This window comes from Mus caroli, chromosome 2 (assembly GCF_900094665.2).
Source record: "Mus caroli chromosome 2, CAROLI_EIJ_v1.1, whole genome shotgun sequence".
Lineage (NCBI taxonomy): Eukaryota > Metazoa > Chordata > Mammalia > Rodentia > Muridae > Mus > Mus caroli.
In genome coordinates this window covers 39,461,655-39,483,423 of record NC_034571.1, presented here as the reverse complement: position 1 = coordinate 39,483,423, position 21,769 = coordinate 39,461,655, and the positions used below count along the sequence as shown (strand labels likewise).

The 21,769-nt window shown below is 38.7% G+C and overlaps 1 protein-coding gene across 3 annotated transcripts in view; it reads right to left on the bottom strand.

The window, feature by feature from the left end:
• Window positions 1-21,769, bottom strand: part of Arhgap15 (Rho GTPase activating protein 15) — a 627,570-nt gene that overhangs the window by 502,585 nt on the left and 103,216 nt on the right. For all 3 annotated transcript variants that reach the window (XM_021155710.1, XM_021155709.1, XM_029472910.1), the window contains one exon: window positions 13,301-13,388. In XM_021155710.1, the coding sequence (XP_021011369.1) occupies window positions 13,301-13,388 (88 nt within the window). The remainder of the gene's footprint in view (window positions 1-13,300; window positions 13,389-21,769) is intronic.

The window sequence follows — 21,769 nt, the reverse complement described above, 5'->3', positions numbered from 1 at the left end:
CAGGACAGCCAGGGCTACACAGAGAAACCCTGTCTCGAAAAACCAAAATAAATAAATAAATAAATAAATAAATAAAATAAAATAAAAAAAATAAATTTAATTCCCATAGTTTACCATTCCTTATATAACAACATAAGATGTTTTCTCCTACAATGCTTGCCTTAAAATCTCATTTATCTTTCAAATGCAAGCTCATTGTCACTCCTCTGAATATAGTAAGAAGTTTCAGTAGCTGAAAGCAATCATGTTCTCCTCAAGTAACCATAAAACTAGTCCAAGTCATTGTCATTTTCTTTAAGGCAACTATCAATGGCCAGCTTTACAGTGTAAATCAATTTAGGGGCATCTTTGCATTTGTTTTTTAGACTTAAGGGAAAGATTTCAATATCTGCCTTTCTGTGTTTCTTCCTTTTAAAATGTATTTTTAGTCAATTGTTTCAAAATGTCATACAATGTATTTTAATTATATTCCTTCCCTCCCTCACCTCTTTCCAGATGAACCTCACCTTCCTAATAGATTCAACTTTATGTTCTGTTGACAGTAGCTCCCAAGCTAGAGTCGTGATTTGGGAGTCTGACTTGAGCTTGCTTGGGTCTTGTGCATGCTGTCATAATCACTGTGAGTTCCTGTGTTCAGTTGATCTTTGGTGTCCAAAAATTATCTTTTTTTTAACCACCCACCAACTGTGACCTTTACAATCTTTCATTCCCCTCTTTCATAGTAGTCCCCGAGCCTTGGAGGATGGGACTGTTCCATTTGGAGCTGAGTACTCCATAGTCTCTTATTTCCTGCATGTTGACAGATTGTGTGTCTCTATGTTGTCATCTACTACATGAGCAGATTCTATGTTGAGGACTGAGAGATGAACTGAGCAAAAGATATAGTGATAAGTTGGTAGGATTCTTTCACATACTCTACCCTATTAGCAGAATAATGGTAGTAGGTTAGCCCCAAGGCCTATGGCATGTCTGTCCTTAAAGTCTTAGCCCTGTAACCTATGCCAGGAAGGGGTTTCATCTTGTGAAGCTGGCTTTAAATCCAATCCAAAACTATTTGGTTATTTCCATAACATCTGTGTCACTACTGCATCAGTGGACATGTCATTATCTTACCTCACTCACAGGATGCACAGCTGGGGGAGACTGATTTTGCCTCCAGTACAGTGCATTACACTTTCCATGACTATCAAAGACAGAGAGTAAGGGTGAAGCTTCTAGGTCAGTATTTACTTCATTTCTCCATGACCTTTGTGTTATGAATGAGGGGGTTTCAAACAATAGGGTCTTATTGTCAAGTTCTGGAGGGTAACAAAAAGCAATGGAAATACCAGAAATGTCTGGATTTCATGAGACCCCAACTGACCATCAACTCGAAAAGAGAACTCATTTCTGATTCTGGGGTTTTTTTGTTTGTTTGTTTTTGTTGGTTTTTTGTTTTTTTGTTTGTTTGTTTTTGTTTTTTTGGCATGTAGTGTATAGTTGTGGTCTTGTGCCCTGCCCCATTATAAAGTAACTCCATTTAAACTATTTTATATGTGTACATGTGTAAATTTAAGGGAATTTCTACAATGGTACATTTCCATACATTTTTATTCATTTTCAAGAGGTTTTTATTATCAGTTATCCCTCTCCATATTCTTTCTTTTACCTTGCTGTCCCACCCTCAACCCATTTAGTCCTTCTGGTTTAATTATAGCTCTTGCCCCATATATCACTCTGCCCCGCCTCTCTTGAAAGACTTTTGAATCTGCTTACTAGTTTCCTAACATCTATGAAACACAAATATCTAAAGATTCAAAGATAGCATCCATATATGAGAGAAAAGACGCATGGCCTGCTCTTTAGGGTTTCGGTCACCACACTCAGAATGATTGCTCCTTCTCAATAGCTGAATAATATTGCTTTGTGTAAATGGAGCACATTTTCATTATCCATTCATAAGTTGATGGACATCTAGGCTATTTCCATTTCCTGGCTATTATGATTAGAATAGCAATGAACATAGATGAACAGTTATCTCTCTGTAGCAAGATTTGGAGCCCTTTTGTGTACATTCCCAAGAAGTGGTATAACTGAATGATGTTATATATCTATTTTCAGCTTTTGAGGAATTTCCTCACCAATTTCCACAGTGTCTGCAGTCATCTGCACTCCCACGAGACACGAATAAATGTTCCTCTTTCTCATATCCATGCCAACATTTGTTCTTTGGTATTTTTGTTTGTATGCTTTTGGGCCTTAAATATTTTTATTGGGTTAAGATTAACTCTAAAGGGAGTTTTAATTTGTGAAGGTGGCCAAGCCTCTGCTGGGAAAGGAATATGAGTGTAGTGTAGACTGATGTCCTCATGGCAAGGATCTATGGGGATATTCGTGCAGAATCTCCTGGCCTTTCCTGAGGGAATGCTGGTTCACTTTAGCTTTTCATTTGCATGATTGGATTTAAAATCAGAAGCCTTTACATTCATTTTGTCTATGACAGGCATTTCCCCCAAATCAAAAATAAGGGCAGAGAGAGAGAGAGAGAGCACTTGGACTATGATTTATTCTTGTTTGTCTCTGAGGATCATGGGAGTAGAATAGATCACTATTCTTCTTTTTGTTCATGGTGGTGATCCAGTTGAGTCAACACAAGGCCCGGGGTCTAGGTACATCAGCTAATGTCAAGATGTTCTCATCTGATGGAAACTGAGTTCTGACAACAATCTGTTCATCAACTTGTTCCAAACAGCAGTTAGTTGATTATCAAAAAGTTAGAAAGGTCTTGCAGGATCATTGGTTCCAAGACTTAATGGGAGCATTCATAGGTGCGCCAAGCAAGGATGAGAAAATGACTCAGGTTACTAATTTGCTGAGAGCTCTGAGCATTAGAAAAGTTAGATATCCTGATTAGGATATGGGGAGACTGTGGGTGACAATAATTAAATCTGCATTTCTCAGGTATATAGTATATCATGTCTCTATGCTGTAACAATTGCTGCCAACCATGGTCACTTAGTTAGGGACCAGTGAACTAGTGTACTAGGTTAGATCTTTTTTTTTTTTTTTTAAAGATTTATTTATTTATTATATGTAAGTACACTGTAGCTGTCTTCAGACACTCCAGAAGAGGGCGCCAGATCTCGTTACANGATGGTTGTGAGCCACCATGTGGTTGCTGGGATTTGAACTCCTGACCTTCGGAAGAGCAGTCGGGTGCTCTTACCCACTGAGCCATCTCACCAGCCCCACTAGGTTAGATCTTAACTGCTTGCTGAAGCTATATTTTCTCTTTCTTGATGTAGTTTACAAGTTGGCAGGAAACTGAAGACAATGAGGAGAAGGAAGGGAAAAGTGCAGAGTGTACATTATTATTAAACATAGGAAATTCTTAAAAGTGACTGTCCATGATAAAATGAGAAAATGAATATAAAACCTTTGCAGCTGTGAAAAAATAGACCTAAAATGTAAGATGATCTGAGTTGGTCAAAGTCTCCTTTGTCTAATCTACACATCCTCTCTTAGGTTCAGAACCCTGCCAAGGCTGGGCCCTGGCAAATTTGCATTTTTCAGATGGCTAAAATTGTTGACTATGTAAAAAGTGTGTTTCTGGGCCGTTAATATTTCATCTTTTGAATACTCTCTGATGAGTTCCTTGCCCCAGTTTAATTGGATAATTTTTTTTGAAATTTAGGGGGTTTTTGTTGTTGTTGTTGTTTTGGTTTTGGTTTGTTTTTTGTTCTTTTGTTCTTTTTATATTCTCGATATTATTAATCTGTGTCAGATGCATGGCTTGGAAAAATTGTTCCCCATTCTGTAGGCTGTCTATTCATTTGGACAATAGTATCATTTGCAGTAGAAAGCTATTAATTCCCATGAGGTACCATTTGTCAGTTGTTTCTCTTAATTCCTATGCTTCCTGGATATTGTTTGAAAGTTATTCCCTGTGCTATAAGTTCAAATGCATTCTTAATTTATCCTTTATCAGATTCAAAGCATCAGATTTCATGCTGAGGTCTCTGATATACAAAATTTGTAATTTTGTCTAGGGTGAGAGATAAAGATCTAGTTTCATTCTTCTATACCCAGGTATCCAGTTTGATCAGCACCATTTGTTGAACATTCTATCTTTTTCACAGTGTGTGGTATTTGTTTCTTTGGGAAAAACAAAGGAAAGAAAGGGAAAGGGAAAGAAAGGGAAAAAGGGAAAGAAAGGGAAAAAGAAAAAAGAAAGGAAAATGGGGCTGTAGATTTCGTTGGTTATATGTGGGTCATCAGGTCATCAGTGTCTGTTTTCATGTCATGCTGTTTTTCTTACTGTTTTTCTTACTATAACTCTTCAGTATAACTTAAATCAGGGTGGTCAAACTTCTATTAGTTTTGTTATTGTTTAGGATTGTCTGGGCTATTCTGGAGATTTTTTTTTGGTTTGTTTCATTTTTGTTATATATTTGTTTTTACATGAAATTTAAGATTTCTTTTCAATTTATATAAATAATTGTATTTGATTTTTATTGGATTGAATCTGTAAATTGCTTTTGGTACGATGTCTATTTTCAAAATATTACTCACACAAATCCTTGAATATACAAGGTCTTTCTATATTCTAGTGACATTTTATACAAGTCTTTCACTTCCTGGGTTAAATTGATTTCAAGATAGACATTTTTGGGTAGTATGGTGAATGGGACTGTATATACTTGGTTTATTTGTTCTATGTATATAGAAAGGTTACTGATTTTATTCTACTATTTTGCTCAATATGTTTATCAGGCATTTAAGTTTTTGGAGTATTAAGCTCTCTTATGCATAGAATCAAATCATTTTCCTTGTAGTGAATGCTGATAAGATATGTTGAAGAAGCAGAAGTAGAAAGATCATGAATTCATCCTCCTCCTCCTTCTCTTTATCCTTCAATTCTCCTACTTCCTCTTCTTTCCCACTCTTTATAGTAATTAGGATAGAATTTAGGACCTTAACCACGCTTTGCAACCCAGACAAGGCTTCAATTTGTGATCCACTTCACTCTGACTCTCAGGGAGATCACACCGTAGCCCCAGTGCACTCAGCATGGCCCCTTCAGTTTTGAACTCTTTGGAACATTTAGCGCAGTGATGCAAAGCTGGACTTGCAGAGTAGTACTTGTAGAGTGATCAAGTAGTGGGGTGTGTAGAATGAGGATTACCTTCTAGGTCATCATCTTTGAGAAAGTCCACAAGTACCAAAGTGTCTTAGACAGTATTCTGCTAAGAGACAATGACCATGGCATCTCTTATAAAGGCAAGTATTTAATTGAGTCTTGTTTTCAGTTTTAGAGATTTAGTCCCTTACTGTCAGGTCAGGGGGTACAGCAGAGACAGGCAGGCATTACAGGAAGTGGGGAGAAAGACTGGGCCTAGCTTGTATTTCTGAAATCCCAAAGTGCACCCTGAGTGATATACTCGTACCTTTAATAAGGCTACACCTATTTTAACAAGACCACACCTCCTAATTCCTCTTAAGTAGCAGCACTCCCTAACTACTAAGCATTCAAATATATGATCCTTTGGGGTCCATTCATAGTCAAACCACCACACAACCCTATGGTTCTAGAGTACAGCTTTTTAAACTACCCAGGAATTGATTGTTGGTGTGGTGGTTTGAAAGAAAACAGCCTCCAACGGACCACAAGGAGTGGGAGTTTTTGGAGATGCAGCTTTGTTGGAAGAAGTGTGTTACTGGAGGTGGGCTCTGAGGTTTCAGATGGTCAGGCAGGCCTAGTGGGGCACTGTTTTCCTGCTGCCTGCTGACGGGGATGCTACCACTCCAACATCATGCCTGCCTGTGTGTCACCATGTTTCCCACCATGATGATAATAGACTGAATCTCTGAAACTATAAGCCAGCCCCAATTTTACGTTTTCCTTTATGTGAGTTGCAGTGGTCATGGTGTCTCCTCACAGCAATAGAACACTGACCAAGACAGTGGAGGGTCATGAGAAATTTGGCTACTTTGCTTTTGGATGTGCAATGAAAAAAAAATTTCAAAATGAAATTGCTGTTGAAGATGTTTCTAGCAACACTGGCCTGTGCTGTGTCACAAGTGTTCACTTCAACCGTGCTTGTTCTGAGTTGCAGTGTGCGTGGGCACTCCGCAATGCACGTACCTTCACACCCCCACAACCAGCAAAAGCTCCCTGAGGATGGATGCTCAGCTCACATTTGAGGCTGGTATGATGAGCGATGTTGGCTTTACAGGACATACTAAGGGCTCTGCCTTCACAGAAGCACAAGGGGAATCTTATGAAAACTGACTATTCATACTTTGTCGTCATTTCTCAGGTCAGTGTGAAATTAATGCACCCCTGGATTGCACTGTTTGTACAGAGCTTGATTTTCATAAAATTCAACTTTGATTTGTTTATTTGAATTTTATTTTAAAAAAGAACAAATTAATTTTGGCCATAAGAGTGTGACAAAATTCCTACCTATTTACAACATGTCTCTAAATAGGACTCCTGCTATTTTGAACTACCTATTTATACAAACTGGCATCCTCAGAATTGATGATTATAAAATCAAAACATCAATCAAGTATGACAAAAATGCTCTAGGTCTTACAGTATCAAGTGCTCAGACAAGATTTAGTTCTTTATGTTAAAAAAATATAAACACATACATCTTGTTATGCAAATTTGCTTCCGTTTTAATAAACAGTAAAATTATATGTACACCAAAGAATTGTGATAAAATAAATTTCTTTGATTTATTATCAGTGAATTTTTGATTTGTATGCTTATTTTATAATCCTGGATACCTGGGAAGCCATGGTCTGGAGCTGCCTTTCTTATGCTTATAGCACAGTCATAGTTTATCCTAATAGGCTTATTTATGGGTCTGTCATTTCTACCATATCACAACACTGTGGAAGCAAGAGTCATATATTATTCATTTGGATTTCTCTTTGATTAAAATGATCATGTGATTCCTGGTAGGACTTATTGATTATGCATAGAATAAATAAGTGTGTGGGGTCTCTACATTTAAAAAAAAAAGTTGTTCTTCCTTTTGTCAGTACTTGTCATTATTTCTGGAGCAACCAGAAGGAGTCCTATTCAGAAATCCTTACATGAGGATGGGCTCAGAAAGCTCCACCTCTCCCTAAGAGCACCAGGCATTTAATGGTTGCTAAGCAACGGAGTCAAATTCCTCAGTGGTGTAGCCACTGGTACATTGCCCTTGTTCAAGTAAACAACGCCCAACCATACTCTTGTAGGCAAGCCCAATTGAGTGGAGTTGCTCACATACAAGAAAAGATATAAACGTGGGAGAGAGACTTGTTGGTTCTCTTATATACTGTAAGTGGTTCCATGGGAAAGAAAAGGGTAAGAAAACCTGCTGGTAGGATTATGATGAAAGTACAGTGAAGCAGTGAAAGAATAAATAAATTCTTAAGAATCATCTTTACAAGGCTATCCATGCATGGGACTTAATTAATCAAGCATGTGTCTCTAATGTCCCATTGACACATCCAGGTGTTTCCCTATATATCAAACAGGAACTCTAAAGTCATAAAACACAGCAAGTTCCTGGGAGCTAGAAGAATCCATTGAAATTGTCCAGGAACAAAATTCTATAACTACACCAGAAAAATACAATACGTTTTAGTCAAGGTCTAGGAGGAAAACCCAGCTTACAGCAGGAGCTGCAACAACAGTGGTTCGTTCTCTAACCTGGAAGCAAAGCTTTTGCTCTTGCATGGAGTGTGACCCTTGACCCTAGGAGAATCATTTCCCTCTTGTTTACGTCTCACTTTAAGTTCAGCTCCTTACAGACTTATCATACAGGTCACACTTGTTGACAGTATATGTTTGTTCAAAGAAGAGCCATTTAGTTTACCCTGTGAGACAGATGTCTGGATTATACACCGACATCACATGTTAGCACCTTGCCTTGATAGCACATGGACAAGCTCACAGGCTCTCTTTAAGGCCTACTCTATCCTGCATTTCAATGGGATAAAGAAGTTCATTTATGCTGTAACGCATGTATTCCATCCATTCTCAGTCATTGTTCGTGGTTTTCACTTCCTGAAATTTTCTGCCTGCAACTCCCTGTATGCAGAAGTGACAACCATCTCTCAAGACCCAGTTCAAGTCCTCCACACATGTTAGCACTCCTTCCTTTAAACCTTGAAGAAAAAAAAATAGAAGAAAAAGAAACGAACACAAAAACAAACATCTATTCCATTTCCTATCTCATCTCACCATTACTGGCACAGATTTGCTAAGGCAAAGTCTCTCTCTTGATTATATCTCTGTGCCTTATATGCAGCCTTAACGAGCAAGCTGTTCATTGTGGGATTTCAATACATATTCTGATGAAGCCTTTTCCCACCAAGGCTGATATAAATAGCACAAACCTGATTAACTGACTGCATACTCACATTAAAGTGAAGTAGATTATAATGAGTCGAAATGTTATTTGAATCAACTCTCCCACCGAAAACAATGAAAAGTGTTAGATTAAAAAATATCTTTTAAAAATTACTTCAGAACTGAAAGTCTGAAATGACAGAGGGAAGGTCATAATAACGTTTTTATTTGGGTGTGTAAGATGGGATTCTAAAACATACAGGGAAACTAAGTATAAAAACAATGTAACTTCATGGTTTTCTAGGGTCATTTATACTGCACATTTGAGCTGTGTTCTACCTCACAGTGTAATAGAACAAGGTCCTTCCCCAGAACGTAAGAATGGATAAGCAAAAAACAGTATTGAAATTGTGAAGGTTTGAATATGCTTGGACCAAGAAGTGACAATATTAGGAGCTGTGGACTTGTTGGAGTAGGTGTGCCACCATGCAGGTGGGTTTTAATATCCTCATGCTAGCTTCCTGGAAGAGAGTTTTCTAGCAGCCTTCAGATGAAGTAGAACTCTCAGCTTCTCCTGCACCATGCCTGTCTGGATGCTGCCATCCTCCTGCATTGGTGATAATGTACTGAACCTGTGAACCTGTAAGCCAGCACCAATTAATTGTTGTCCTTATAAGAGTTGCCTTGATCATAGGAAACAAGTAGCTCTGCCAGCTGATGGAATAAATCAGAAAAACAAACTTCCAGAAGTAAGAACTGTATTATTTGAAATTAGGGGAAAATGTTTTTCACACAGGGAGACAGAAATAAAGACCTGAAAGGCACACAAAAAAGTACTCTGAACTCATCTCAAGAAGTCAGAAATACAGAGAGAGAGGAAGAGAGAGAGAGAGAGAATGAGAAGGAGGAGGAGGAGAATTTGGAGAATACAGCAGACTATAAAAAGGGCTACATCTGAAAACAAGGAAGAGTTCTAGACTGTGCTTAGGACTATAGTAAGTGCAGCATTTACCACTGACCACCACATCCAGCATCCACCACTGGCCACTATCTCCAGCATCAGACACTGACCACAGACTGTATTTAGGACTATTGTAAGGGCAGCATCCACCACTGGCCACACTCTCCTCTGAGGTGAAGTGAGTATGCAGGAGCCAGGGTGCAGGTAGAAAGTAAATGGGCTCCTTTTTCTGTAGAGACTGCTTTCTGTTCTATACTGCTTTCCTCCTAGCTGTTCAGATGGTGGCAATTCATAGGGTTCTTCTGCTATGAAATGTTGACACTAGGTGATCAGTTACTGTTTGTTCTTCTTTCTCAAAACCCTGAGATAGATAGAAATTCTTTGCTTCCTTTATCAAGTCACTGAGGACCAAACTCAGGTGATCCTGTGCATGTTTTAGGATAAAAATGTGACTAGAATATTGCTATAGAATTGACTTGCGCATATGAGAATCCTAAACCCTTGTAGTGGTGTAGAAGCAGGGCTTAGATTGGGATCTACTCAGAAATACAAAGCTTTAGAGTTCTGCTTGCTACCTGTGGGATTACAACAGTGAGATGGGACCCAAACAGGAAGGGCATCCTCACAGAACACTGAATCTACCAGGGCCAACCAGTCCAGTATTTTCACCTTTCCAGACTCTAAAATTAGGAGAGTTTAGTGTTTGTTGTTTAAGATGTGCCAGCAGTGGAATGCTGTTAGAACAGCCCTAAGTGGAAAAGACAGACAGAAACTGAAAACACTTCAATGAGAAAAAAGCTTGCCAAATGTGGACTGTGGATACGTCAGAGCATTCCGTGAGATGACCCATCAAACAGCAATAGTGAGGATACGCAGAAGAAGATGGGGTCTGGAAACACTCAAGGGTATCCAGAAAGGCACACAAGTCCCAGGTGGACAGATGCTCTATTATTTTGTTACATGGTTTTCTCTTTACGAAAGCCTTGTATAACAATAATTTTTTTAAGTTTATACCCTCTTTCTAGACAGACATGGTGGTACAGGCCTTTAATACCAGCACTCAGGAGGCAGAGGCAGATTGCTTTCTATAAATTTAAGACAAACTGGTCTACATAGCAAGATGGCTTAGACCTGTGAGGATTATGCAGTGAGTCTCTCTCTCTCTCTCTCTCTCTCTCTCTCTCTCTCTCTCTCTCTCTCTCTCTAATATATTCTTTATTCTATTAATGTGTAAAGCAATTAATATGGTACAATAATGTCTTAACTATACTGATGCCATTTATATTTTGTACCAAATAAATATTTTAGTATTTTAATAATTATCTTTCAAAGATTTGTTTATTTTTTTAATTTTATGCATATGAGTCTTTTGCCTGCATGTATGTACATCACATGTGTGCCTGGTGTCAGGGAAGACCAGGAACATCAAAGTCTCTGAAATTAGAATTACAGATGGCAGTGAGTTGCATGTGAGTGCTGGAAATTGAACTTGGGTCCTATCAGAGAGTATAAAATATTCTTAACCACTAAGCCATGCTCTCAGTCCCAGATATTTACATATATTACTGGCAGATGTGAGAACAGGTGACTATTGATTAGTTATAGCTGTGGTGACTCTTTCTGCTTAACTGCTTTCATTCCTTACCATTCTGCTGACAAAACTATGATGTCCTTCTTGTAAGGATTCCCAACGCAAAGAACTTGAGTAATTTCGGGAGCTAAGAAATGTCACACAGAACTGGCCCTCTGGGTCTGAGCTACCTCTAACTTTGCCTTATCATTCACATTCAAAGATGGATCTGAAAGACTACAGCCCAACATATTCTTTAGACCACTTATGGCAGCTTCTCCAGGCCTGGTGGAGGAGAGGACAGGCTTTTCCTCAGAAGCAGAGAGAACACAGCTAGGGAGTGTAAGGGAAATTCAGAAACTTGAACATAAATCCTTTCCAGAATAAAACCACAGCATCTTTAATCAAGGCCTGGCAACCACTGTATCATTTCTCTGAGGCTTTAGTTGATAAATGCAGCTATCCCACTAGGCCTTTAATACTTGGTTAGAAATGAATCCAAGAAGTTGACTAGCAAGACAATTCATGCGGTACAAACAGATCTGTAATTCTCTTCCCCATTACCACAGAACAGTTAGCCCCTACCCAGAGTTCACTTTGAAGACAATGCATGCTTGGAAGAAACTGGGCACACTGTAAGTGCGGCCAGAAGTAATAAATAAGGACTGCCAAAAAAAAAAAAAGTCAATGATTTCTTCAATAAATCAAAACCATTGTCAGTTTGTGAAAATTCTGAAGGTTGACAATTAGTGAACTAACCTGCATGGTTTGTCGGCAGTGAAAAAGTGAGTTTTCTTTCACCTTTGTATAATTAAACAGCTGCGAGAATTTTATCTCCTGGTATGAGGAGATTAAAAATAATAAAGTAAATGCTTTAGTATGGTATTAATCCCTCCCATTATTCCCACATTCCCATGTGACACAGCCCCTGCAGGATTCTTCTTCCTCAGCAGGACAAAGATCATCTTCTAAGCAGCCAAACCCAGCCTGGCTGGCAGCTTCCCACTTCCTACCTTCCCTGTAGAACCCATTCAAAGAGAAGACAAAGGCTCTGCAAGGGGCTGTTGTGTGCCCAGCCTTACGTGGTGTTTTATGTTTCCTCAAATATTATCTCAACCTTCTTGTAGCCAAAAATTAAAAGCAAAACAAAGTCCTAAAACAAATTTTTGAAGCAATTTAAAATCCAAAGAACTAAGATATTTTTAATTTATTTGTAATTAGTTTGTAGATTGGACCTTACTGAGACTCCAAAATCAGTAGCAGACAAAGGCGATTTCAATTACGAGGAACAAGCCAAATGCAGTCCTTTGTTTTTGCTAAATTTTGCTCCTTTAAAACACATCTCTTAGCTATAGGTCCTACTTTATATTAAGAGAGGATTATACAGCAAGCATGACAAGTGACTGTAGAGCAAAGAACTTGTTGTTTGTTTATCATTATGGTTCCCTCCCGCCAGGCCACCACTTTTCTGATAGATGGTAATCTATCAGACCAATGGGCTAAGGCAGGTTAGTTCCTTAGGGCCTGGAGTCTTCCCTGATCATGGCTGATAGACAGTCTACCCACCCTTTCTTGCACCTCATGGTAGATGTGTAGATGTCATATGTGGGCAGCTGGAATTTGCTGTCCAGGTTTCACTAGCAAGTAACTCCAAATTGCTCCTGCTATAGCTCTATGGCCTGTGACGTCTTCCTACAGGTATAATAAAGTAATTCTGCAAATCTCACTTTGCAATAACCACAAGATACAGAAATTGCATTAAGCTGATTAGGTGTAGTCATTACAAGTATTCAGAAAGGTTAGCTGGATATAGTGGATGCCGTAGTTAGAATAAGATAAAAAAATCACTTCGTTAGCTGGGAGTGTTTTCTCATTGGTAACACCCTATATTAAGGTGCCACTTATGAGCAGTTTATTATTATTTATTAACGTGTGAGGCACTTTATAGAACACAAGATAACAACTTAAATCCATGTATTAAAGATGCACATACATGGTTTAATACGATTTACGTCTTACAATATTCTTTAAAGCAGCCTCCCATAGTGTCATCCGTTAAACATTTATTACTAATGCATTTTATAACATGCTTTATAATGCATTATTTGGGAAAATAGCAGCATTTAGTGATTATTTCATAAATAAGAATAAAGCACTTATAAATGGCACCTTAATTTAGAGTGTTACCTTCACATTACCAGAGTGTTGCTCACTATCCATCTCATTCAGAGATCTTCTCTAAATGCAGTGCTTAATAAAATAGACACTACGTTCTATTTTTCCCTCCATCTGATTAAAAGTTACTGAGTCATTTCCTCCATCTGCTTTCAGAGGTTGGTAGCTCAGGGGGCTTTGGTCTTCTTCAGTCTGATGAAACCACACACTTGTTTCAAGGCTATTTCTGAAAAGGACAGTAGCAAAACAGAGAGCAACCTACCATGTTAGGTAGAGCTTGCTGCTTGGAGTCTTTGTAAAATTCAATTTTTCGACCAGAAAGAACAATCCAGGAAGTAGACCAGTTTTTCCTTCGGGGAGAAAGAGATGAGTGAGTCATGATTATGAAGAACATCCAGGGGATGTTCACAACATCAGGGACTTCGCAGTGATCGCAGACTATTTTTTAATGAAATTGTCTAGAAATCTATTTAACTCTGGTAAGTGGTAAAACAAATTCAGATAATAATAAAATCACTGTAGAATTTAAAAATCTGTGACACATAAATAAAATTTTCTCAGCATGTAAATTTGCCTTGATACTCTTTAAGTAATCAGTGTCCATGTTTTGTATATCCACACGTGTGCCTTTTCCCAGGACAGAAGCTGTAAGGTAGAAGTGTGGGAGGCCACACCATCTCTCCTTTTCATCGATGTAGCACATTTCAGGATCTGAAAGACTGACCAGATCACCCATCATTCTTTAAATCAAAATACTCTTGATACTTACCAGTAATCAGAGACTAACAAGGGGGAAGAGCGGGATGCTCTCCCTCTTTCCCAAGTGCCAAGAAAGAAAAGAACCAACTTTAGATAACATTCTCATATTATCTCTTCTGGAGTACAATTTAACAATATATTTTCATGAAATTTCAAACATTTATATATTAATTTTGCCTAGCTATGCTTATGTCTGCAAATTTAAATTTATCTTAAGTGGTTTTCATGTTTCCAAGGCTCTGACCATTAATGTGAATGACACATTACTTGGTAATTATGATGCTAAAGTACCCAAAAAAATGTTACTCAAAATGCAATTGTCCATTGGAAGAATGACCCCTCTGTTTAAGAATACTGATGTGGGAAGATTTTAATGTTGCCCATAACATATACTTTACTCCATTCTATGCAATTTACTTAGGACCATTTTAGCCCAGCTTATCCCCTTCTGATTATTAATTCCATCCATCAGAAGTCCAAATATCGCTTTCCTCAAAGTACATCCATGACATGTAGGATGATGATAAAGAAAAAAAAAACTTCAAGTGTTTCCACTTTCATTGCCTTCATTAAAATACACCCCCCCCCCAGGCAAAGAGATCATTTCAACATTATTGGGATATTTTCAGAGCCTAGAGCACAGAGACCTGGAGAGTCTAGGAGCTAAAGGGACATTTATTTAACCAATGAGCACTTTGGCTGGGGAAAGAGTCTCTATGTAGCTATAGTTAAACAAGGTGGTGAGAGCTTTTTCCTTTCCTTTGTATTTCTTAGTCCTTCAACAGAACATACTATTGCTTCTTAGTTAATGCGTGTATCAGTGTGGGGAAAGGTTTTCTTTCATATGTGGAAAATTATCAACAAGATTGACATGCACAAGTTTCTACTCAATAGATTATATTGGTACAATTTTCTCAACTTTAACTTGTATTTAAAAATAGTTGTATTGATTTTTCAAAAAGTGGTGAGGAAAAGGTTTCAAAAAAGCCTACATTTAGATGAATAGAAAGCCATGCAACATACACCAATGTGACATATTGTCATGTATCCATATACACAAGATTTTGTGTGATTTCTTTGTACTTGTCCTTTAGAATCTAGAGCTTTCATTACAAAGACAGTTTTACTTTGATGTGGTTAATGATGCCAAAAAGAATGGGGTTGCTCATATTTTCCTGAAGCTACTCTTTTTAAAAAGCTTTATTCATTTTTAGTTTATGTGTATTCATGTTATTCTGGGATGTGTATGCATATACCTTGTGCCAACAGAGCCAGAAGAGGATATCAGAACTGGAGCAAAGTTTAGTGTGAGCAGCCACTTTGGTGTTGCTAACCAAAAATGGTCCATTGGAAAATCAGCCAGTGCTCCTAAGCACTGAGCCATCTCTCCAGATTTTTAAAGCTTTCTCTCTCTCTCTCCCTCTCTCTCTCTCTCTCTCTCTCTCTCTCTCTCTCTNCTCTCTCTCTCTCTCTCTCTCTCTCTCTCTCTCTCTCTCTCTCTCTCTCCCTCCCTCCCTCCCCCCCCTCTCTCTCCCTTAGATTAATTTACTTTATGTATCTGAGTACACTGTCATTCTCTTTAGACACACCAGAAGGGGCATCAAATCTCATTACAGATGGTTGCTGAGATTGAACCCAGGACATCTGGAAGATCAGTCAGTGCTCTTAACCACTGAGCCATCTCACCACCCCCTCCTGAGTCACACACTATTGCATAAAAAAAAAAAAGAACAGACTAAACAAACATACAAGAAACACATTCAGAATTTCATTGTATGTGACACCACGCTGTCAGACCCATTTTTTTTCAGATGTGTGTCTTTGGTTTTCAGTCAGTGTCTCAATCAAATTATTAAATGCCAGAGAATGCTTAGTATTTTTTTGTCTGGATTAGGACACATTTCTTTTTGTAGATACTCACCGTTTTAGGGAGAACTGAATCAGTAGCAACCTTCTTTTTATACAGTATCAGATGACTCCAAAAGAAAGAGTGAGAAGACTTAGTGTACTAGGTCCACAGGTCAAGACTAGTCATCTCTGTCACAGTCCTTTTGACCATGTGTGATCAGAGTCTGAGGCATTCTCATGCATGACAGACCCATATTTAATCCACCTGCTATGCCTCTCACTACAACTTCTATCTTCTGGCAGGCTGCTCGTACACCGTATTTGCTTCCTATCTATAGAAGTTCCTAGAGAAATGGTTCTGGTTTGAATCTGTTTCAGATGTTGATCATTTATAGAACTTGCTGAAAAAACACTTCTATTCTTTCAACTTCTAACTGAAGCGGGTTTAGGCAGGAAGTCCATAAATTTCGGTTACGTCATCCTTCTGTTGTAGGACTTTCAATGTATCCCTGCTAGGTAAACTAGGAAGACAAGCACCAGTTCCTAAGTACAAAGATCTGGCACACTTATTCATGTGACCATCTGCAATACCTATGTTTGGTGCTATGATAGCTTGGCTTTGTCAATCTCAATTATCTTTATTGTATCAGAATGAAGAGGAAAGCTGAACCTTTCAGCTTGAAAATCATTTCATGTCAGAAGAAATAATAAACAGCAGTAGATACCTTTAAGACCCCTCTTTACTTCAATTTCTCCCATGATATCTTTAAAAAATATCAGTGACATAAATACTTTGAGCAATCAGTAAAAGTTTTAATAGACAAGTTAAAGGTTATACTCTTAGAACAAAAACATGAGAGCTACTAAAGCTCCCATGTACTCATACAGAAAACTAGTCTCAGAGTTTATTAACCTATTAAGTCCTATTTAAGACCACATGAGAACTTACGGTCATGTCCAATTTCCCTGAAAACAGACCTTGTCATATATGTAATCTATGTCCTTATGCTGTATTTTCTTTAAAAGATTTAAACATTGCTAACTTGACCGACTGAGGATATCATCAATGTTGGCAACATAATTTTGGCTAACTTCAATTCATTAAAACCATTTGTAGTTTGAGAGAATAAGCCATCCATTTGGGCTTTCTTACTATATTTCCTTATTCTTTTGACTGGGATTAATCATCTTACCAGCCCCCAACTAGATGGTTGAGATTCTTCTCTCCTTCTGAAACCTGTCAATACTGGAAGCTATAGTGTTGCTTTGGCTCCCACTTGGTACACAGAATATATTTCCCATACATCCTGTATTCTAACAATTTAGCCAATAAGGTTACCACACACTTTATTCCACACAATTCTAAGAGCAGGCAAGAAAAGTAAGGATAGTAAGTGAAGGATAATGGTAAAGTAAGACAGACTTGAAGGATTTATATCACTGACTAGAAGACAGACCCTAAAGATTAGAAAGAATTCATTCCTCTTAGTAGCTCTTCAAGGTGAATGAGGTGTCAGTATAACTGAGGAGAAAAATGAAGCTTACTGAGACTGTGTCCCACCTAAGGGCACACAGTCACATGGGAGAGATTTAGGGGTTTACCTCTGAAGCCCACCCCCCGGCCTGAAGGATCAGCTGTTCTGGGGCAGGACCATGCACCTTCCTCTTATGCATGCTCTGTGCTGAGCTTCATGGCAGGAGTTAGAAGGAGAGAACACAGTCTTGGAAAAGCATTAGACCTCTTCCTCCTAGAAGCAGAGCTGCCTGTATTGGTGAGTCCAACCTTCTGTACCACTTTCTGCAGACTGTGTGTGTTCCTACACCAGTGGGGAACAGCTAAAGCTTCCGTCTTCATAATAACATTGGGCATGTAGAATAATGTTAACCCTTCCATGAGGGAGGGTTCTTTTTTTACCCTTCCTACCATTCTTCCTTCCTTCCTCCTATCTTTTTTTTTTTTTTTTCGCAAGAGGACAAAAATTTAAGCTGTAAGAAAACATGTAGCTTAGGAACTCAGCGGTCAGTAGCCCCTGGAATGAGCAGGTCCCCACCCAGACTTCCAGGAAGTCAGAGAAGAATCACAGCTAGTCATTCAGTGCTGAACGTAGATCCATGAACAAGAAATGAGAACCTGTTTTACATTTTGACAAAGCACAGGCCATCTAATAGGAAGAAAGGTTTGAACTGTAATTCCAAAGCCAGACCTCAATTCGTATCAGAACAACGGTTTGGATACAGGCAACTGCCAAGGTATTTTTGGCAAATGGAATACTTCACATAACTTACTAAAAGCAAGTTGTGAGTTGTAAGGTGGAATAAATGGAAGAATGTGAAACCAAGCAAAACCAAACCATAAAAGCCCCTGCCTGACACAGACAACAGCTTGATATTCTACCAAATGGACACCGGATGGCAGCACAGAATAACAGCAGCATGTACCTACTTGGCTGGAGGATGGAAATGACCCTTGAAATAGTCATCAGCTTCTAAGGATCTAGGGCCTCCAACACGCTCATTTCTCTTCACATCACAGCTTTGTGTCCTGTCCTCTGCCTCATGTTCTTTACAGATACTCAAAGAGTCAACAAACCCAGAAGAACTTGTTTTGAAATGACCTCATCAGTTTCTGACTCTTTTTGGGTCACCTGCCTCAGTTACCTGGTTTCCTTACTTTGGAGTTGATTCGATTCTGGGCTGGTAATTTATCCAAGTGCCTCTGAATGATTTACCATAAAGGCCTCTAGACTCTTAGACCAACAGCTTTGAGAACTGTTGCCTCTTCTCTCATATTTTAAGCTTACATAATGTGCTAAAAAGGTGAACCAATGAGAGAGTAGATGTAAAATTCACATTTCTTTTAGTCTTGCAAGAAGAGGAAAGGAGAATTGGAGGAAGGGGTGTAGAGAGAGAGACAAAGACAGAAACAGAGAGAGACAGAGAGATAGAGAGAAAGATAGAAAGAGACAGGTTAGGTTTGTGTTGATTTATTGACACTCTGAGCAGAAAGTCTCAAAGGCATTAAGAACTAAGAACACTTTTAACCCTTCCTTCCTTCCTTCCTTCCTTCCTTCCTTCCTTCCTTCCTTCCTTCCTTCCTTCCTTCTTTCCTTCCATTCTTTGTGCAAGAGGATAAAAATCAAGCTGTAAGAAAACATGTACCTTTGGAAGTTAAGTTCACATTGGAGAACACTTTAGTATTTATTCAGAAAGAAAGAAAGGGTGAAAAAAGAAAGAAAAAGAAATGATGAAAGAAAGAAAGAAGGAAAAAAGAGAAAGAAGGAAAGAGAGAAAGAAGGAAAGAGAGAAAGAAAGAAAGAAAGAAAGAAAGAAAGAAAGAAAGAAAGAAAGAAAGAAAGAAAGAAAGAAGAAAAAAGAAAGATACTGATGGCAATATACACACAGGCACACACATGCAACCACAGTCTAAGCACCCAGAGCCTATGAGAAATGCAGGCACTAGTAAATGTGAACACTGAAACTGTTTTCAGGTTGTTTTCATGCTCACTTTTTGTCCATATTCACACAAGTATTTCTGTGCCCTTCGGAATGGGAGAGCAAAGTGAGATCTAAATGTGAGGAGATCACAGAGGGACCAACAAAGGAAGGATGTGCATTGTGAAACGTGTGAGATGTTCAACTCACATAAGTGCATGAATAGGTGCCTTTTGTAAAATTAAGCTCCATGAAAGAGAAAAACAAAACATAACCATTGAACAAAACAACCTCCCCCCCCCAAAAAAAAAACCTATTACTAAATCATCACGGGGCTTCAGATAGGCCAAGGATCCGTACAGCTTTGAGTATGAAATTCCCCAAATAAAAAGGTTCCTGAGCTTCATCAGAAAAGCTAAGGCATAATTTCAAGGTTCATAATTAAAAATTAAAGTTGAATGCTGAATGAATTCTGCTTTCAAGCCTGTCAGTATATCACAGGGGAAATGTGTATAACCTCATTTCAAAATAAGGCTAAGTTTGGGGCCCTTTATGAATGTAAGATTAAGCCAGCAGCTTCTCCCTCCTGCCACCTTATCCTATTCACATGAGTAATACTTTTTTTTCCTTACAGAAAAATACAGCACATGACAGAAACTGAGACAAATAAATAAGGTAGGAAAGACAAGATCAAAATAAGGAGCAATGTCAGATGTAGATGACACAGCATGGCTTTATACAGAGAAAACTTTTCTGAAGTTCCAAAAGTGATATTTGTTAAATGGCAGTGGAAGCTCTTGGGATCAAGGGTGGCAAGAAACAGAAGAACAGCTTTTGCTTTTTGTCCTCCCACTAGAAAGTCCCAGATGCCAGGGAAGCAAGAGGCTCCCAGGACCCAACAAGGATGACTTTAGCTGAAATATCTGACAAAGGGGAGATAGAACCTGTAGAGATCACCTCCAGTAGATAGGCACAGCTAGCAGTTGAGGAATGGGGCCACCCACCCATCTCAAAATTTTTAAGTCAGAAATGTTCCTGTCCAAAGAAAAGACAGAGACAAAAAAATAGAACAGAATGGGAAGGAAAGACCATCCAGAGACTGCCCCACCTAGGGATCCATCCCACCTATAGACATCAAACACTGACACTATTGCTGATGCCAAGAAGTGCTTGCTGACAGGAGCCTGGTATAGCTGGTCCCTGAGAGGTTCTACCAGTACCTGATCAATACAGATGCAGAAACTCACATCCAACCAGTGGACTGAGCCCTGGGAACCCAATGCAAGAGCTAGGGAAAGGACTGAAGGAGCTGAAGGGGATTACAACCCCATAGGAAGAACCATATCAACACACCGGGTCACCCAGAGCTCCCAGGGACTAAATATCCAGCCAAAAATTATACATGCAAAGATCCATGACTCAGATATATATGTAGCAGAGGATGGCCTTATCTGACATCAGTGGGAGGGGAGGCCCTTGGTCCTGTGGAGGCTTGATGCCCCAGTGTAGGGAGGTGCTAGAGCACTGAAGTAGGAGTGAATAATGGAGCACCCTCATAGAGGCAAAGGGGAAGAAGAAGAGAGGGGATGGAATGAGGAGTTTGTGGAGGAATAATGAGGAAGGGGGTATCATTTGATATGTAAAAGAATGAAATTTGTAGTAGTAGCAATAATAACAATAATAATAATACAAAGAAGAAGCAAACATCTACGTTTTAAGCAGGCCAGGGCTAGGCACTGTGTAACTACATCTGTAAGACTCTGGAGGAAAGAGCAGTTAAGAAGACAATGGCTTTTACATTTGAAAAACGGGAAATCACCATGAAGTCTATAACCAAATGTGACTCAAGTATCACTACTATCACAATCAACCATGTGCTTGACAGAATAATATTTATTAATACTGCTTATTAGCTCATTAAATTTTATTAAAATGATATAAGATCCTTGATAAACGGGAAACTGTCCATAGAAAAATCTCACACAAGCAATACAAATTATGGCAACTAGGTGACATCATTTAATGATTATTAAGTTATATGTGGGATAACACTGCCATCATTTTTCAAGTCTATGACCAAACTGACCTTTTTGTTGCTGCTGATAAAAATATAGACTTTGGGCAAGCAATAGCAATGTATAGTAAGAGTAGCAAGGTTCTTTTCTTTAATGAGTGGGTAAAGGACCTGGTACATATGTGTGCTTGCGCTCAGGTGTGTAGTGTAACATGTGCACACATTTGTGTGTGTGCATGTGGGTGTGCCTGTGTGTGATGAGGTACCTACTCCTGTGTGCACTTACTTAGAGGCCAGAAGAGGATGTTAGCTATCTTCTATAGATCCCTATTTGTTGTAGCTAGGCTGCCAGACAGGGAGTTCCTCATTTACATCTATATCTGCAACCCCTTTCCTATGTGACATGGGGATTGGAAACAATGTTCCCTGTGGTATTGGTTCCCCAGTCCATATCATTCTTTAGCAGCCATGCAATATGAGAAGGTCATCTAGGCTTAGAATTGAACTTTAGAAGATATTTTTAAATAACAATTATGATGAGTACTATAGTTGTAATACTTTTAGCACAAAACTTGACTCGAGTTCAAATTAAATAAAAATGAGAGTCAAAATTATTTGCCATATTGTTGCACATGAACAGGGAAGGATAGCAAGCATGTGAAAAATGGTGACTATTAC